Raw genomic sequence first — 16564 nt, forward strand, 5'->3', positions numbered from 1 at the left:
GTAGAATCAATATAAAGTGTCATTACTGTGGTAAAATAGGACATGTTAAAAAGGATTGTTTTCGGTATATAAGAGAAAATAAAAATAAAGAAAATAATAATAACGAAAATAACAATAACAAACAAGTTCAGCTTGCAACATCCAACCACGGTTTCGCGTTTATGATGAGAAAATTAATAGAAAATAAAAAATTAAATTCAGAACTTAATTTTATTATTGACTCGGGTGCAACTGATCACCTAATTAATGATGAATCATTATTTACTGATTGCGTCGAATTGGAGCAACCAATGAAGATTGCTGTAGCGAAAGAGGGTGAATATATATTTGCTACAAAGCGCGGAATTGTGCGGCTACAAAATGGATACAACATAACACTGGAGGATGCGTTATATTCGAAGGAGGCAACCGAAAACTTAATGTCAGTTAAGCGTTTACAACAGGCTGGTATGTCAATTCTATTCGACAATGATGGAGTATCGATTTCCAAGAATGGAGTAACCATTGTTAAAAAATCAGGTACGTTCAACAATATACCGGTTGTAAAATTCCAAGCATACAGTGTAGATGCAAGGAATAATTATCAATTATGGCATGAGAGGTTAGGTCATGTGAGCAAGGGTAAATTATTTGAAATAAAGAATAATGATTTATTTAGTGACAGCAATATCTTAGCTAATTTAAAAATGTCAGATGAGATATGTGAGTCATGCGTGTTTGGAAAGCAGGCCAGGTTACCTTTTAAGAAATCTAAAAACAAAAATCACATTAAGCGACCCTTGTTTGTAATACATTCAGATGTTTGTGGCCCAATTACACCAACAACACTGGATGATAAAAATTATTTTGTGATCTTTGTAATTAGATCAATATACACATTATTGTGTAACCTATTTACTAAAATTTAAATCAGAAGTTTTCAACGTATTTAAGGATTTTGTTGAAAAGAGTCAAGCTCATTTCAATCTCAAAATTGTCAATCTGTATATTGACAACGGTAGAGAATACCTTTCAAATGAAATGCGTGAGTTCTGTGTGCAGAAGGGGATAAGTTATCATTTAACCGTACCACATACACCTCAGTTGAATGGTGTTTCGGAGAGAATGATCAGAACCTTGACAGAAAAGCTCGCACTATGGTAAATGGTGCAAAATTAAATAAAAGCTTCTGGGGTGAAGCTGTACTCACTGCAACATATTTGGTAAATAGAACTCCAAGCAGAGCACTTGGTGATAATAAAATGACCCCATATGAGATGTGGCACAATAGGAAGCCAAATTTAACGTCTCTTAAAGTTTTTGGTTCAACTGTATATGTCCACAATAAGACTAAGAGGAGTAAATTTGATGAAAAATCATATAAAGCCATTCTTATTGGGTACGAGCCCAATGGCTATAAATTGTGGGATGTGATTAAAGAAAAAGTTATTGTTGCTAGAGATGTTGTTGTTGATGAGACAAACATGATTTATTCTAGACCAGTTAAAGGTGATAAACCAGAAGTCCTGAATGAGAGTAAGGAAAGAAAAAATGAGAAATTCCTGAACGAAAGTAAGGAATGTGATCAGCGTAATTTCCGGAATGATAATACGGAAAGTAATAAATCAGAAGTCCTGAACGAAAGTAAGGAATGTGATCAGCCTATTTTCCGGAATGATAGTACGGAAGGTGATAAACCAGAATTCCTGAATGAAAGTAAGGAAATATATATCCAGAATGAGAGTATGGATTGTGAGGAAACTGATCAATCAAAAAATTGTTTTCAAAAGACGACTGATCCAAAAGTAGCAACTAGAAAAAGTGAAAGGCTAAGCGCTAAGTCTCGAATATCTTACAATGAAGATGATAATAACCTGACCAATTGTGTATTAAATGCTCACATAATTTTTGATGAAATTTCAAGTTCATTTGAGGAAATAAAACTCAGAAATGATAAATCGGCTTGGGAGGAAGCAATAAAGACAGAATTGAAGGCTCATGAAATTAATAACACCTGGACAATTACAAAGAAGCCAGTAAATAAGAATATCGTTGACAGTAGATGGGTATTTTCCATTAAATATAATGAACTAGGAATTCCAATTAAATATAAAGCTAGACTCGTTGCAAGAGGATTTACTCAAAAGTACCAAATTGATTATGATGAGACGTTTGCTCCTGTTGCTAGAATAACAAGTTTTAGATCCATTCTAGCATTAGCAGTTCAGTATAATTTAAAAGTTCATCAAATGGATGTTAAAACAGCATTCCTTAATGGTATTTTAAATGAGGAGATATATATGCAACCTCCTCAAGGAATACCATGCGATGCGGGAAATATTTGTAAACTAAATAAGGCTATTTACGGACTTAAACAGGTAGCTAGGTGCTGGTTTCAGGTGTTTGAGCAAGCATTGAAAGAATGTAGCTTTGTAAACTCTCCAGTAGATCGCTGTATATATATCCTCGACAAAGGAGACATAAAAGAAAATATTTATGTATTGTTATACGTTGATGATGTAGTAATAGCTACAGAAAACATAGAAAGATTGAATAATTTCAAAAGATTTTTGAGTAAAACATTCAGAATGACTGATTTGAATGAGATATTTTATAGGTATCAGAATAGAAATGAATCAAGATAAAATCCTTTTAAGTCAATCTGCATATATAAAAAGAATTTTAAATAAATTTAACATGGATAATTGCAATCCTCTTAGTACTCCTTTACCAAGTAAACTAAATTATGATTTACTTAACTCAGATGAGGAATGCAAATGCCCATGCCGGAACCTAATTGGATGCCTTATGTATATAATGCTTTGTACGAGACCAGATTTAACTACTGCTGTAAATATCTTAAGTAGATATAGTAGTAAAAATAACAATGAGTTATGGCAATGCTTAAAAAGAGTTTTAAGATATTTAAAGGGAACCATGGATATGAAACTTATTTATAAAAAGAATACATTTTTTGAAAATACACTAGTTGGTTATGTAGACTCTGATTGGGGTGGTAATCAGATTGATAGGAGAAGTTCAACGGGCTATTTATTTAAAATGTTCGATTCCAATCTAATTTGTTGGAATACAAAAAGGCAAAACTCTGTGGCAGCTTCATCAACTGAAGCTGAGTATATGGCCCTATTTGAAGCTGTGAGAGAAGCTTTGTGGTTGAAATCTCTTCTTATTAGTATTAACATTAAATTGGAAAAGCCGATCAAAATTTATGAAGATAACCAAGGATGCATAAGTATAGCAAGCAACCCCTCATGTCATAAAAGAGCAAAACACATTGATATCAAATATCATTTTTCTAGAGAAAAAGTTGAGAATAACGAAATTTGTATTGAGTATATATCCACAGAAAATCAACTGGCGGACATCTTCACCAAACCGCTACCTGCTGGACGATTTGCAGAACTACGAGACAGTTTGGGATTGCTTAAAGAGAACTAATTTTATATATTATATATCCTATATATATATATACACCAAAACCTTGAATTCTAAGAAATTTTTTTTTATATATATTTTGCTAAACAAAAGAAACAATTGAACTCTTAATTTGTTAATTGAAATACATATGTAATGTTTATATGATATAAATATAAGATAATGATCTGATCGGGTTTTCTGGGTTTTCCCGTATCCTTGCAGCGAATGCTGGATCATTTAACACTTCCCAGAACGCACACCAACCACTTTAGCTTAATAACTGAATATTTGTTTTTGTTTGTAAACTTAATAAGAATGTTATTTTTGAGGGGGGCGTGTTGGAATACCCTTATTCAAATAATAACATTATGCAACACTATTTAAGTATCTCTTATATATGTAAGTATATTTGGTAACACTGAAAGTGTAATTGGTAACACTGAGAGTATATTGGCAACACTGAAACTATATTCAGTAACACTGAAAATTGATCTCTCACTTCCTGTTGAATTCTCTTCATTTATAGACGTGGTATTGGTGTTGTTAAAAAGTAATCGAAAAAATAAAAGACAATCATAAAGGAAAATTAAAACAAAATACTGGTGTCATTTATTTAATTGAGAAAGTTAGTTCTCCAACAGTAAATTTATCTACATATCCTATGATCATAAAGTACCGGGAATGTTTAAATAAAACAAAACAGAGTTAAATTTCAGGCAAATTTATTTTTCTCCTTCAAAACGTGACCCGTCTGAAGCAGCAGGCCGGCTGCGACCTCATCAACCCAGCGTTTATTTAGTCTCCAAGTAATTGTCTATGGAATGCTATACTGGAATCTCTCCATGTGGGTATTCTATACATGTGCCCTAGCCATTTGATTCGTTGACTTTTTATAAAGCGTATTGCGTTTCCATTACGTATCAATGCATCGAGCTTGTGATTGTATCTTATCCGATATGCTCCGTGATCTCGCCAGAAGGGACCATATATTGTTCGCAGTGTCTTTCTTTTTGACCTCAGTATTTGGTCGATGTCTGTTGTTTTAAGTATCCATACCTCTTACAAGGGTTTTATACCTTGCCATCTTTTGAGCTCTTGATAGCAATCGGTATACCACGAAATTGTCAGAATTACTGCCCATGAAGAGACCTAAGTATTTAAATTTATCAAGTCTCTGCATGCATTCACCATCGATTAAAAAAAAATTAAATTAATTTAAGTAAATATTTAGATTCTTTCAGGTTTCGCTACTTTTATTCAAAATAAGATTCTTAACAATCATATGTGAAAATCAGCATAACTTAAATGCCCATCATTAGCACATCTACTGCTAAAACCCCTCAAAAGTCTATTCCTGAATTGTTGAAAACGTCGAGATATCGATATTTGGGGATTTTCAGCAACACTTTGCGCTACAGCAGCAAGATTCTCAATATAACTCGCTGAACTCAATGTGATAATATGTGAGCGAGTCCTTCAAAATTTTGATTATCGTATGACAGCCTTTAGACGTGCTCATGGTGGGTATTTAAAAGTTGCCAGTTTTCCAATACACGCACTTGTAAATATCTGCTTTTTGTGGACTTTGAGTGAACTTTTGACACGAGCTTCGCGCGAAGCAATGTGGAGTGCTTGCTTTGATCGGCAAGCTGTACAGAAACGGCAAAATTACATTTCGCTTCAACGGAAGAGAAACGGCATATTTTGGCATCTCCAGAAGAGTGAAACAAGCATGAATTTTGTTACTCTCTTCTTACTACTTTTGGACTCAGCTCTTGACGCAACAAACAACCAAGCGCCCTTTGGCATCCGCTGGAGTATATAGTCCAGTCAAAAGAGACGAAAAAAATAGCCAACTTTGTAATTTTAGGAGTAAGCGAGTTTATGGTTTTATTATGTAAAGCCCATCACTGTGAACTTAAGTTTGAGTTTTCGGGGTCGGGGGTTGTGTCCCGCGGCCGCCATCTTGGAAATAAGGGTGTATGCAGCAGGAATCTGCATAAACCCCCATTTAGTTAAAGTTATAGAAAATACTTTGTATTATTCCTACAGGCATTCTTTCTTTGTTATACCTACAGGCATTCCTTCTAAAATAACAGTAGAAACATCCGATCTCTGTAACCGTACAAAAAATTTGCATGTACATACATATAATGTTGTTATCATATTTGTTTTTCCATCTGTATTTTTCGTTAAGCTAACAGTGCCTGCTTTGCAGATTTGATACTATAAATAAGGTTGCGAAAATACATTGCACCCTCTTCTACTTGGTGCGTGAACAAATCCACACATTGTTTTTCACTCGGAAAAAATAATTAACAGGATTAAGAAAATACTTAATTCCTCATAACATTGGTGACCCCGACGTGATCGAATAAATTATAATATACATATATAATTATTCGATTAACCGCATCGTATTAGAATTTTCGTATCCCAAGTAGAAGTAATTTCGGTACGCATATTTGTACGCACATAGTTTAAAACATATGTACATTTTCGTCGCGGCCGTGAGTGTTTGTATACCCATTTACACAAGTACAGCTATCGAAGGCAAACAGGTTGTTTTTCGCTTAAAATAAAGACATTTGGTGTTTTTTCTATTAACTGTTAACGATTAGTACAAACATAAAGACAATTAGTGCAGTGAAAAGTAAATAGAACTCAACAAAAGAAAATATATTTATAAAATGCCGAAAGAGTGTAAATCGTCTGATGAGAATCCTGGTGTAGCAGGTGAAATCGCTTTCTACAAAAAGGAAGGCAATGCGTTTCAACGCCAGCTAGATAATCTCAATAGCTTCCTTACGAACGAGCAGCTAAAAAACTTAGATGAGGCCGAACTTTCTGCGCGACTTAAACATGCTGAGCGTTTGCAGGCAAACTTCGAAAATGCACGATCAACACTTAGGCGATTGGACCGCAAGGAATTTGAGTCTGATGCTGACGAAATTTTCTCCAAAGTGTATATTGAGGTAGAGGCAAAAATTAATCGTTGGCTGAATACAAAACATAAGTCATCTGGCGCGCACTCTTCAACACTACGACAATTCTCTTGGGACGACATTACGCCGCAGCAGTTACAACGACGATCCAGGCTACCTGAGCTAAAAATTCCAGTTTTTTGTGGCTCCTATCTCGACTGGCCATCGTTTTTCAGCACGTTTACTTCAGCAATAGACAAAGACGTGGAGATGTCCAAATTAGAAAAAATGCAGTACTTGATCACCAGTCTCAGTGATGCAGCTTTAGACACTGTGCGCTCACTCGAGCCCAGTGAAGAGAATTATGACAAAGCTTTAGATTTATTAAAAGTACGTTTTGATAATAAATTACTTCATTTCCAGGCACACATAAAGGCAATTTTCGGGCTACAAAGTATGGAAATGGGCGCATCAGATGGGTTACGAAAATTAAGTGATCAAGTAAATGCACATCTTCGAGCTCTGCAAACTTTAGCAACTACTGAAGATATATATAATGGCTTACTCATTCACCTCATCACAAGCAAACTGGATCGACAAACGCACGAAAAATGGGAAGAGAACTTATCTGCACACAAATTACCTACATGGACTGACATGTCAACGTTTTTGGAAAGAAGATGCCGCATGATGGAGAATTTGGAAAACGCTATGGTCATACAGGCACCTAGCAAACAGGTGAAAAATATTGTATCTCAAGCAAAATCAAAAGCAAGCGTACTCGTTACTGTAGGTGGTGGCAAACCCACTCCACTCTGTATTTTTTGTGAATCCAAAGAGCATTTTATTACTGGTTGCACTTCTTTTTTGAATCTTTCTCCAAATTTGCGTTATAAGGAAGCAAAAAAATTTCATTTGTGCTTAAATTGCCTACGCAAGGGTCACACTATTAAGCAATGCAAATCTGGCAATTGCAGGTATTGCCAAGCAAAACATAACACTTTACTGCATTTAAATGGCAAGCAAGATAGTGTACCAAAACCAATTGTGGCATCGCCTGTAACAAATAGCCAGGTTACAACATCGCAATCAGCCCTATTAACATCATTAGTTGCAAGTCCCAAACCTTTAGCCTCGGAAAATGTGTCTAACAATTGTGTGCTGTTAGCAACGGCCATCATTTTAGTAAAAAATCGTGCCGGTACATTAATTCCTTGTCGCGCTATTTTAGACTCTGCGTCTCAATTAAATTTCATTACATCCCGGTTAGCAAATCAACTTCAACTTCGGTCTCATCATTCACCAGTTTCAGTATCTGGCATTGGAGAATCGAGTCTCAATGCAGACAGATGCGTCGACATATTTGCCCAAGCGCAAGATGGTCGGTTTTCGACATCGTTCACAGCTTTAATAACACAAAGAATAACAGAATATCAGCCGAATTTTGATATCAGCATTGAGGGGTGGAACATACCAAACAACATTAACTTAGCTGACCCGTCATTCTTTAAAGCAAATCGTATTGATGTTTTGATCGGTGCGGAATTATTCTATGATTTAATTTGCGTTGGACAATTTAGAATTGCTGATCACCTACCAACACTGCAAAAAACTAAGTTGGGCTGGGTGGTTTCTGGAGGCGTATCACATATCAGTAATAAATTAATAACTCTTTCGTCATTTAGAAATTTAACACCGCCACATGATAGCATTAATACACTTTCAAACATTGTTAAACGCTTTTGGGAGATCGAAAATGGTTTCGATTCTACTCCAGCATTATCGGAAGAGGACGCTTTTTGTGAGCAGCATTTCGTACAAAATTTTCGTCGTTTGCCTTCAGGGGACTACTCAGTTAGACTGCCACCTAAAACCGATCTTGATGCTCTTGGTGATTCGCATTATCTTGCTTTACGTAGATTCAGGGCGCTAGAAAGAAAACTCCAAAAGGATGAATCCACAAAACTTTTGTATTCGGCGTTTATGCAGGAGTACAAGGATCTTGGTCATATGTCGCTGGCATCATTTCAAGCAGACAAACCAGTTTACTACTTACCGCATCACTGCGTTAAAAAGCAAGACAGTACCACAACAAAACTTCGCGTGGTTTTTGATGGGTCCGCTAAAACTTCTTCGGGGTATTCGTTAAACGATTTGTTGCTACCAGGGCCAATCATTCAGCCAAAACTTTTTAATATCTTGCTTCGCTTTAGACTTTTCAAAGTTGCACTACTTGGCGACATATGTAAAATGTATCGCTGCATTAAAATGAGTAGCCCTGATGACCAGTTGCAGTGCATTCTTTGGCGCGATGACCCATCTGAGCAAATCAAGACATACAAGTTAAACACGGTCACATATGGAACGAGGCCTGCTGCTTTCCTAGCTATTCGGGCTATGCATCAGCTTACATTTGATGAGGAGGAATCATTTCCAGTCGGCGCTAAAATCATTCGAAGAGATTTTTACGTGGATGATTTGATATCTGGTGGCGATTCAATCGAGGAGGTCATACAAATGAAGCAAGAGATCAGGCAGCTACTTCTACGAGGAGGCTTTCCAATTCGAAAATGGTGTTCTAATGAAGTTGATGTGTTGAAAGATGAAGACGAAAGTAATTGCGAAAAATTCATAAAGTTTCATGATGGTACAGATGTGACGAAGGCACTTGGCCTTGTGTGGGAACGTATCTCAGACAACTTTCTATTCAGTTTCACACCAATTTTGAATTCCCAGAAAATTACAAAGCGATCTATTCTTTCAGTCATAGCGCGGTTCTACGATCCACTTGGCTTAATATGCCCAGTTATCACAAAGCTGAAGATCTTTATGCAAGCCTTATGGAAGGAAAAACTGGTTTGGGACGAAAGCCTGCCGCAATCGCTACAGTCCATTTGGTTAGACTTGTGTGGTCAACTTTCATTCGTTAGCAATCTTCATTTTCCACGATACGTGCTTGCACTGCAAGCCCGCGTTCAAATACATGCCTTTTGTGATGCTAGTTTATCCGCTTATGGTGCTTGTGTTTACACACGCGTTGAAAAGCACGGCGTCAACAAAATACATCTTCTATGTTCCAAGTCCAGAGTTGCACCTTTGAAGTCGATCACGGTTCCGAAACTCGAGTTGTCTGCTGCGTTGTTGTTAGCGGAATTGGTTTCAAATATTTTGGAAAATAGCCAACTATCATATGAGTGCCATTGTTGGTCGGATTCAATGGTTGTATTGTCGTGGCTACGATCTGCTCCCAGTAATTTTAACATATTCGTATCAAATCGCGTAGCTAAAATACAATCGCTTACATCAGGTATGACCTGGCATCACGTTCCAACCGAACTGAATCCTGCGGATATTCTTTCGCGCGGCTGCACTCCAAAAGATCTTCTAAATAACACCCTTTGGGCTAATGGACCTTCATTCCTCCAATTTGATTCAGCGCATTGGCCAAGCAATATGGATTTCTTATCTAATCTTCCAGAAAGACGGCGCCATGTTTTAATTGCTGCAACTCAAATCGATGAAACTTACGATTGCAAGTTCCAAAATTCTTTCAGCAAGTTACAGCGCGTGTTTGCGTACGTTTACAAATTTTACCACATTAAATCAAAACGAACTTTACCATCAGCTGGATTTCTCACAGTCGACGACATTAAAGGTGGTACACTGCTGCTAATCAGGCATATCCAACAAGTGCACTTCGCATCAGAATACAAAGTACTGAAAGAAAACAAACAGTTGCCTTCCTGCAACCATTTACTGTCACTCAATCCATTTATCGACGACTTTGGTTCATTACGCGTTGGAGGGCGGCTCTATAATTCGAATTTAGAATTCGAGGCAAAACACCCACTTTTGCTACCTAAGCAGCATCCAGTCACTTCCGCACTCATTGAATTCTATCATCGTAAACTATTGCATGCAGGACCGCAGAGCTTATTAGCATCAATTCGTCAGCAGTTTTGGCCCATTGGTGGACGCAAAACAGTTTCAAAAATCATTAATAAATGCTTGAGGTGCTTCCGCCTTAAGCCCAAGGTACTGCAGCAAATTATGGGTCAACTTCCAACAGACCGCGTGAGACCATCTAGACCTTTTAATACAACAGGTGTTGACTATTGTGGACCACTCCAGTACAAATGTGAGGTGCGCAACCGGCCACCCGTGAAATGCTACGTATGTATCTTTGTTTGTTTTTCAACGAAAGCATGTCATCTTGAACTTGTCCAAGATTTATCGACGTCATCGTTCATTGCTGCACTCAAACGATTTATCAGCATTAGAGGCAAACCAAGCACTATTTGGTCTGATAACGCTACAAATTTTGTTGGGGCAAAAAATGAGCTAGAAGAGCTGCGAAAACTATTCGCCGATCAAAATCACAATAGAGCAGTAGCTGAAGCTTGCATTGAAAATCAAATAGATTGGAAATTTATTCCTCCCCGCCCCATTTTGGCGGCTTATGGGAAGCTGCGGTCAAGTCCGCAAAACTTCATTTCTATCGCACCGTTGGCGTCTCTATTTTAACCTTCGATGAGCTTCGCACTCTCATTTGTGAAATTTCTGCTATTTTAAATTCTCGTCCCCTTTGTCCAATTACAGAAAATCCAGACGATCTTGACGTGCTTACACCAGCGCACTTTCTCATTGGTGGGTCATTTACAGCCATAGAAGAACCAATTGTTACGCATCTAAATATGAACCGTCTAAGCCGGTGGCAGCGAATTTGTCAGATGCAGCAAATCTTTTGGCAAAGGTGGAGCACTGTGTATCTATTATTACTGCAAGAGAGGTCTAAGTGGCGAAACCCTATGGCAAACATACAACAAGGTGCTATGGTGCTTTTAAAGGATGACAATCAACCGCCTTTAAAATGGAGTTTGGGTCGGGTTGAACACACCTTCAGTGGCGCTGACGGATATGTTAGAGCAGCAATCATTAAAACAGCAAATGGGCCAGTAAAACGAGCTATAACTAAGATTGCAGCACTTCCGGTTGAAACAGATTTGGTTGAAAGCCTACACCTTCCAACGGGGGGAGTATGTATGCAGCAGGAATCTGCATAAACCCCCATTTAGTTTAAGTTATAGAAAATACTTTGTATTATTTACAGGCATTCTTTCTTTGTTATACCTACAGGCATTCCTTCTAAAATAACAGTAGAAACATCCGATCTCTGTAACCGTACCAAAAATTAGCATGTACATACATATAATGTTGTTATCATATTTGTTTTTCCATCTGTATTTTTCGTTAAGCTAACAGTGCCTGCTTTGCAGATTTGATACTATAAATAAGGTTGCGAAAATACATTGCACCCTCTTCTACTTGGTGCGTGAACAAATCCACACATTGTTTTTCACTCGGAAAAAATAATTAACAGGATTAAGAAAATACTTAATTCCTCATAACAAAGGGTGCAACTGGTTTTTTGCAATTATCTCATGAATTTCGAAAGTTACGAAAATTTTGTAGAAATACTTTTTTGTAGATAATAACATTATCTACAACTTTCATTCAAAACGTTTTATTGTAAAATTAATAATAAAAAAGTTATAAACAAAATTACGCGAAAAATTAAGGGATGCATTGTTTTAAAGCGTAATAACCTTTTTTTTATTGATTTTATGGAAAATATACCTCAGAGCTTTTTTATAGAGCATTCTTTTGTGAACATTTTTGTCTATAAGTTTTTTCCGCTATCTTTATTTAGTCGTATGATTTTGAGCTGCTAAGCGGAGCAACCAATACATTAGCGAAGCGCGTACATGATTACACAGGCCGACAAAATTTAACCAACATTCAGACCCAGAAACCAGACTATATATTTCCAAAGGTTTATGATGTGCTAAATCCAAATCCATGGCCTCAGAATTGCTCTATCAGCTCTGGTTTTCGAGATATCCTAACCTAAAAGTGCAAAAAACACCATTTTTGCCCATATTTGAGGTTATGTAGCCTTGCAGATGTTTTCTTTCACCAAAATTAAAGGATGGCATCTTTAAATACAATCCTTCTTTTTTCAAATGGCGTTTTGTTTGCTCAAATATCATTTTTTTTCGCAGAGATATCGCATTTTGAAATTTTCGAGTTGTGCATCCGGATAACAGTACAGCCTTGATACAGCAGTTGCTGCATCTCCAAACTTTATTGAGTGCAAGTAAAGCACGAACCGCATAAATAATGCGAGACGTGCTTTACTTGCACTCAATAAAGTTTGGAGATGCAGCAACTGCAGTATCAAGGCTGTGCTGTTATCCGGATGCACAACTTGGAACCGGACGCAGGCAACAAGTCGCAAGCTCCAACTTTTTATCAACCGATGCTTACGACAAATACAGCCGATTTCCTGGCCAAACAGTATTTCAAAAGAAGCGCATTTGTTACACATAAACACCAGCCAAGTCGAAATAGAAATTCGGAACAGAAAAACGACTTGGCAAGACCTCATTCCATGCCGGCCAAGCAACGAGATTGCCGGCACTGTGTTAAACTGGAAGGCACAAGGGCAATACTGATGGGGACCTCAAAGAAATACCAAAAAGGTATTGGATGAAAACCAAGCATCCTGGGACTAAGCTAAAACCTTAGCCAAAAATAGAGTTAAATGGAAAAAACTTATACATGTCCTTTATTCATACATTTAAAAACAAAAAATAGGGAAACCTGAAGAAGTCTAAATTTTAACATTCTTTACAACATGCTTGTTTTGGAAGACCCTTTAATTATCTGTATGGCTTACAGTTTTCTGAGTAATCTTGAATTCCAGCGTAATGTCGGTTCAATTCGACGATATCCATGATTTAAAGAGCATAGCCGACCAGAACAGATTCATTGATATTGTTCCTTTGCTGTTGCATATTCTACTGAATTGAGTTAACAAGCAGCATAAATATTTTTGGTTGCCTGCTTTAATTCTTCACCCTGGACGTAGTAGTACTGAATAATTTATCGAATATTCCACTTTTCTACCTTTAGTTCGGAATACTTTAATACACAGCTGACTTCACTAAATACAAATGTAAAAAATATAAAATAGGAGGCAATTAGTAGACATATCTACCAGCAATTATTGCTCATGAATATTCAATTAGGAAACAAATTGAACTTTAAATGCATTGATTAATTATTAATTTATTACTGAATTAACAAATATTTGCACTTTAGGCAATGGAATTATCTAATTGCAACAATTGGCGTAAAACACCAATTACATATATTAAAATACATACACATAAGTATATAAACATACATACACACGCACAACTACACATTGATATATGAATGTTATGTAGCAGGCATAAACGGCGGCAAACCAGAAGTTACTTTGTGAGTAAATAGGGCATATAAAAAGGTGGCCCAGAAATAGAGTCGCTCTGACAGATAATCTATCAAGCGCCCACAAGCAAATAAATTTATATTTACAGCTACTAGCCTTGGTTTGTGTATAATATATACATTGATGCACTTAGCACAAGCTACTAACTATAAAAAGTACAAACAATGTGTGTCTAATTGCGTTGGTAGCAGCAAAAGCATCAGCAGAAGCACCAGCCCCAACACCCGCTTTATGAATGTTCTCATATTTTTATGCCGCAATAAATTGCAGGTCGCCTACATTTTTTTTCGGAAAACTTTATTTTTGCAATTTTTTTTTTTAAGGAAGAACAACCACAAAGAACAAGCCAGCTGCAGCGCCTAAATGCATGCATGCAAGCGTACTCATATTTACTTTGTGATTTTCGATACATACATATGCACGTATGCTAGTTTGCGATGGTTTGCACGTTTATGCACGTGTTTTTTTTTTTTGCATTATTTACGCACGCCTACACTACCCTTTACGCATTCGAGTGCGTGAGCTTGTTAACCGTGTCACTGTTGCCGTATTATTATTTTTTAAACATGACTCCAATTACCGAGCATAACACCCTTTAGCAGCATATGTGCACCAGCAATACAAACAACAACAACAAAATCGAGTAGAGAAACTGTAATAACAGTAGCGGTAACACAACGCGTCAACTGAGCACACACCCATACACAAATGCCTTCAAGTCGTTTGCATATGGCAACAGCCACCACTGGAGCGACAACAATATTAATAATATTGTACCAACGACCAGGCCATAGTCGCAGCTGTTGTCAGCTTTCGCATGCATTAGCTAGTTGCCGCTCAAACTATGGCTAACAAATGTACGGTGGGTGTATGTTGTAGCTGGTATCCTTGACAAGGAAGCAGATTTACATTTTCAAAGTGGTACTCATCCGGAAATGCATGACATGCACCCAATGCATCCATGTCAGGCGAAACTCTCAATCGCACTCTTACGAGTATATTCGTATGTACATGCATACATACGCACCCATATACTTTCAATTATTGGGTGTTCTTTTAGTTGCATGAGAACCATCGATAGCGATAACTATGGTGTGACAACTGAAAATGGCACACTGTATTGACATTTCTGTTCAGTAAGGTTTGGCAAGTCATCATGAATCGTTTAACGCCAGAACAACGCTTCTAAAGTCTGGAGATTTACTTTGAAAAACAAGCGCTTTCCAGCCAAGGATGATAGAATACAAGATTGCGCTTTCCTAATTCACAGTGTCGTCAGGCTGAACGAATAAACAAACGAACGGAAGGAAAATTACTTGATTGTGAAGAGGTAGATGACGGGTAAATGCACTAGACTGGGCTAGTTTATTGGAGCGACAGCCTTTGGTCGGGAAAAAGCCGAGTCATTCCGTTAACGTAGAATCGGCTGACATGGGAATCGTAAGGTCCCTGTCGAGCCCGACCGTGGCTATCACCTTCAGCGGTTGTACTTCGTCGGACCCGAAGAGATGCGCGAGCTATTTTAGATGGCAATTTATATTGAATCCGCCGGTCTGCAGACCGCCACCAGACGACTGCACCAACTACCGAATAACAGTGCGCCATTTATGACTTTTAGAGGGCCATAAAAGCCATTGGCCTTGACAGACTTAACATGCTACTGCTGAAAAACCTCTGTCTATTGGGAGTAGGGTTCCTTACAAAGGTTTTCAATATGTCCATGGCTACTCTCATAATTCCTGACAAGTCGAAATCAGGGAGAGTAGTCCCACTGGGACTGAAACCTGGGAAACACCCCCGCCGGCCCACCATCCCCCAGCCACCAGAGAGAGTCTCTCTGGTCTCCTATGCTGACGATTGTACGATAATGGCATCAGGCAATGCCATCGGAGGCCTATGTACCAAAGTAAACGATAACGTCATCAGTATATCTCGCATTTTTACTGCGAGGAATCTACAATTTTCCACTAAGCCCACGGCAACATTCTTTACCTCCTGGACAAAGGAGGTCGAACTTCGGCTCAAGGTTAACGTCGACGACACACCAATAACGACAGCAAACAACCCGAAAATTTTGGGAGTTACGTTTAATAGTTTGCTCTCCATCTCTGCGCACACAAGCGCAATTGCTATAAAAGTCCAAGACACGACAACAAGGTACTCAAATCGTTAGCCGCCAGTACTTGGGGCAAGGACAAAGATATGTTGCTGGAGACATTTAAGCAATTGCCCGGCGGCTCATAATCACGCTGCAACTGCATGATCGTGATACGCAGTGGAGAAAGCTACAAGACATGCCGAAACGCTGCTTTAGGACAGCCACGGGCTTTAGTTAAGAATCGATTTATTCCAATATTCAAGCCACCATTCACGCCATACGATCAGATTTATTGGAAAAAATAATCAAAAATTGCGCTAATCGAATATACCATGTGACTCATATTCAAAATATAAATGCCATGAAGTTATCAGATTATAATAAAAAAAAATCCATTCCAACAATATTTACGTTTTGTGCTATCATTTTAAGTTCCAAGGACTAAGAACTAAAGCTTTTAAAAACACCCGATTTCATATATCTATCAGCGCACAAATGGCAATGGCAATAATAATAACCAGCGTATACGTTACGCAGCCACAGCGATTACCACTATTTGCAAATACGAGTAAGTATATGTATATGTATCATATATCTATAGCAAAGACACGTAAGTATATGTATACCACATCTACTTACAACACCAATCGCGCTTACACACATTGTGATTGCATAGACACAATTGCAATCTGATACCCGACTGAGTGACAAAAAAGGGTCTACGCACGAGTATTTCTAAGTTACGGACCTACCATACAACATGCAGTAAAATCTCGCTATACTTATTTA

At 37.7% G+C, this 16564-nt stretch overlaps 1 protein-coding gene across 1 annotated transcript; it reads left to right on the top strand.

Annotated features, from left to right (window-relative positions):
- Positions 1-6107: 6107 nt before the first annotated feature.
- LOC129242034 (uncharacterized) lies at positions 6108-16347 on the top strand. Its single transcript, XM_054878593.1, has 2 exons — positions 6108-10514; positions 16264-16347. The coding sequence occupies exons 1-2, from the start codon at positions 6108-6110 to the stop codon at positions 16345-16347; spliced, it is 4491 nt and encodes a 1496-aa protein (XP_054734568.1).
- The last annotated feature ends 217 nt before the right edge of the window (positions 16348-16564 follow it).

Source organism: Anastrepha obliqua, chromosome 3 (assembly GCF_027943255.1).
Source record: "Anastrepha obliqua isolate idAnaObli1 chromosome 3, idAnaObli1_1.0, whole genome shotgun sequence".
NCBI classification, from domain to species: domain Eukaryota; kingdom Metazoa; phylum Arthropoda; class Insecta; order Diptera; family Tephritidae; genus Anastrepha; species Anastrepha obliqua.

Bases quoted from the DNA above. Each gene is read 5' to 3' on its own strand.
- LOC129242034 (XM_054878593.1), top strand. From the start codon at position 6,108: ATGCCGAAAGAGTGTAAATCGTCTGATGAGAATCCTGGTGTAGCAGGT. The intron at 10,515-16,263 runs GTATGTATCTTT...TATATCTATCAG, and splicing joins GGCCACCCGTGAAATGCTAC to CGCACAAATGGCAATGGCAA.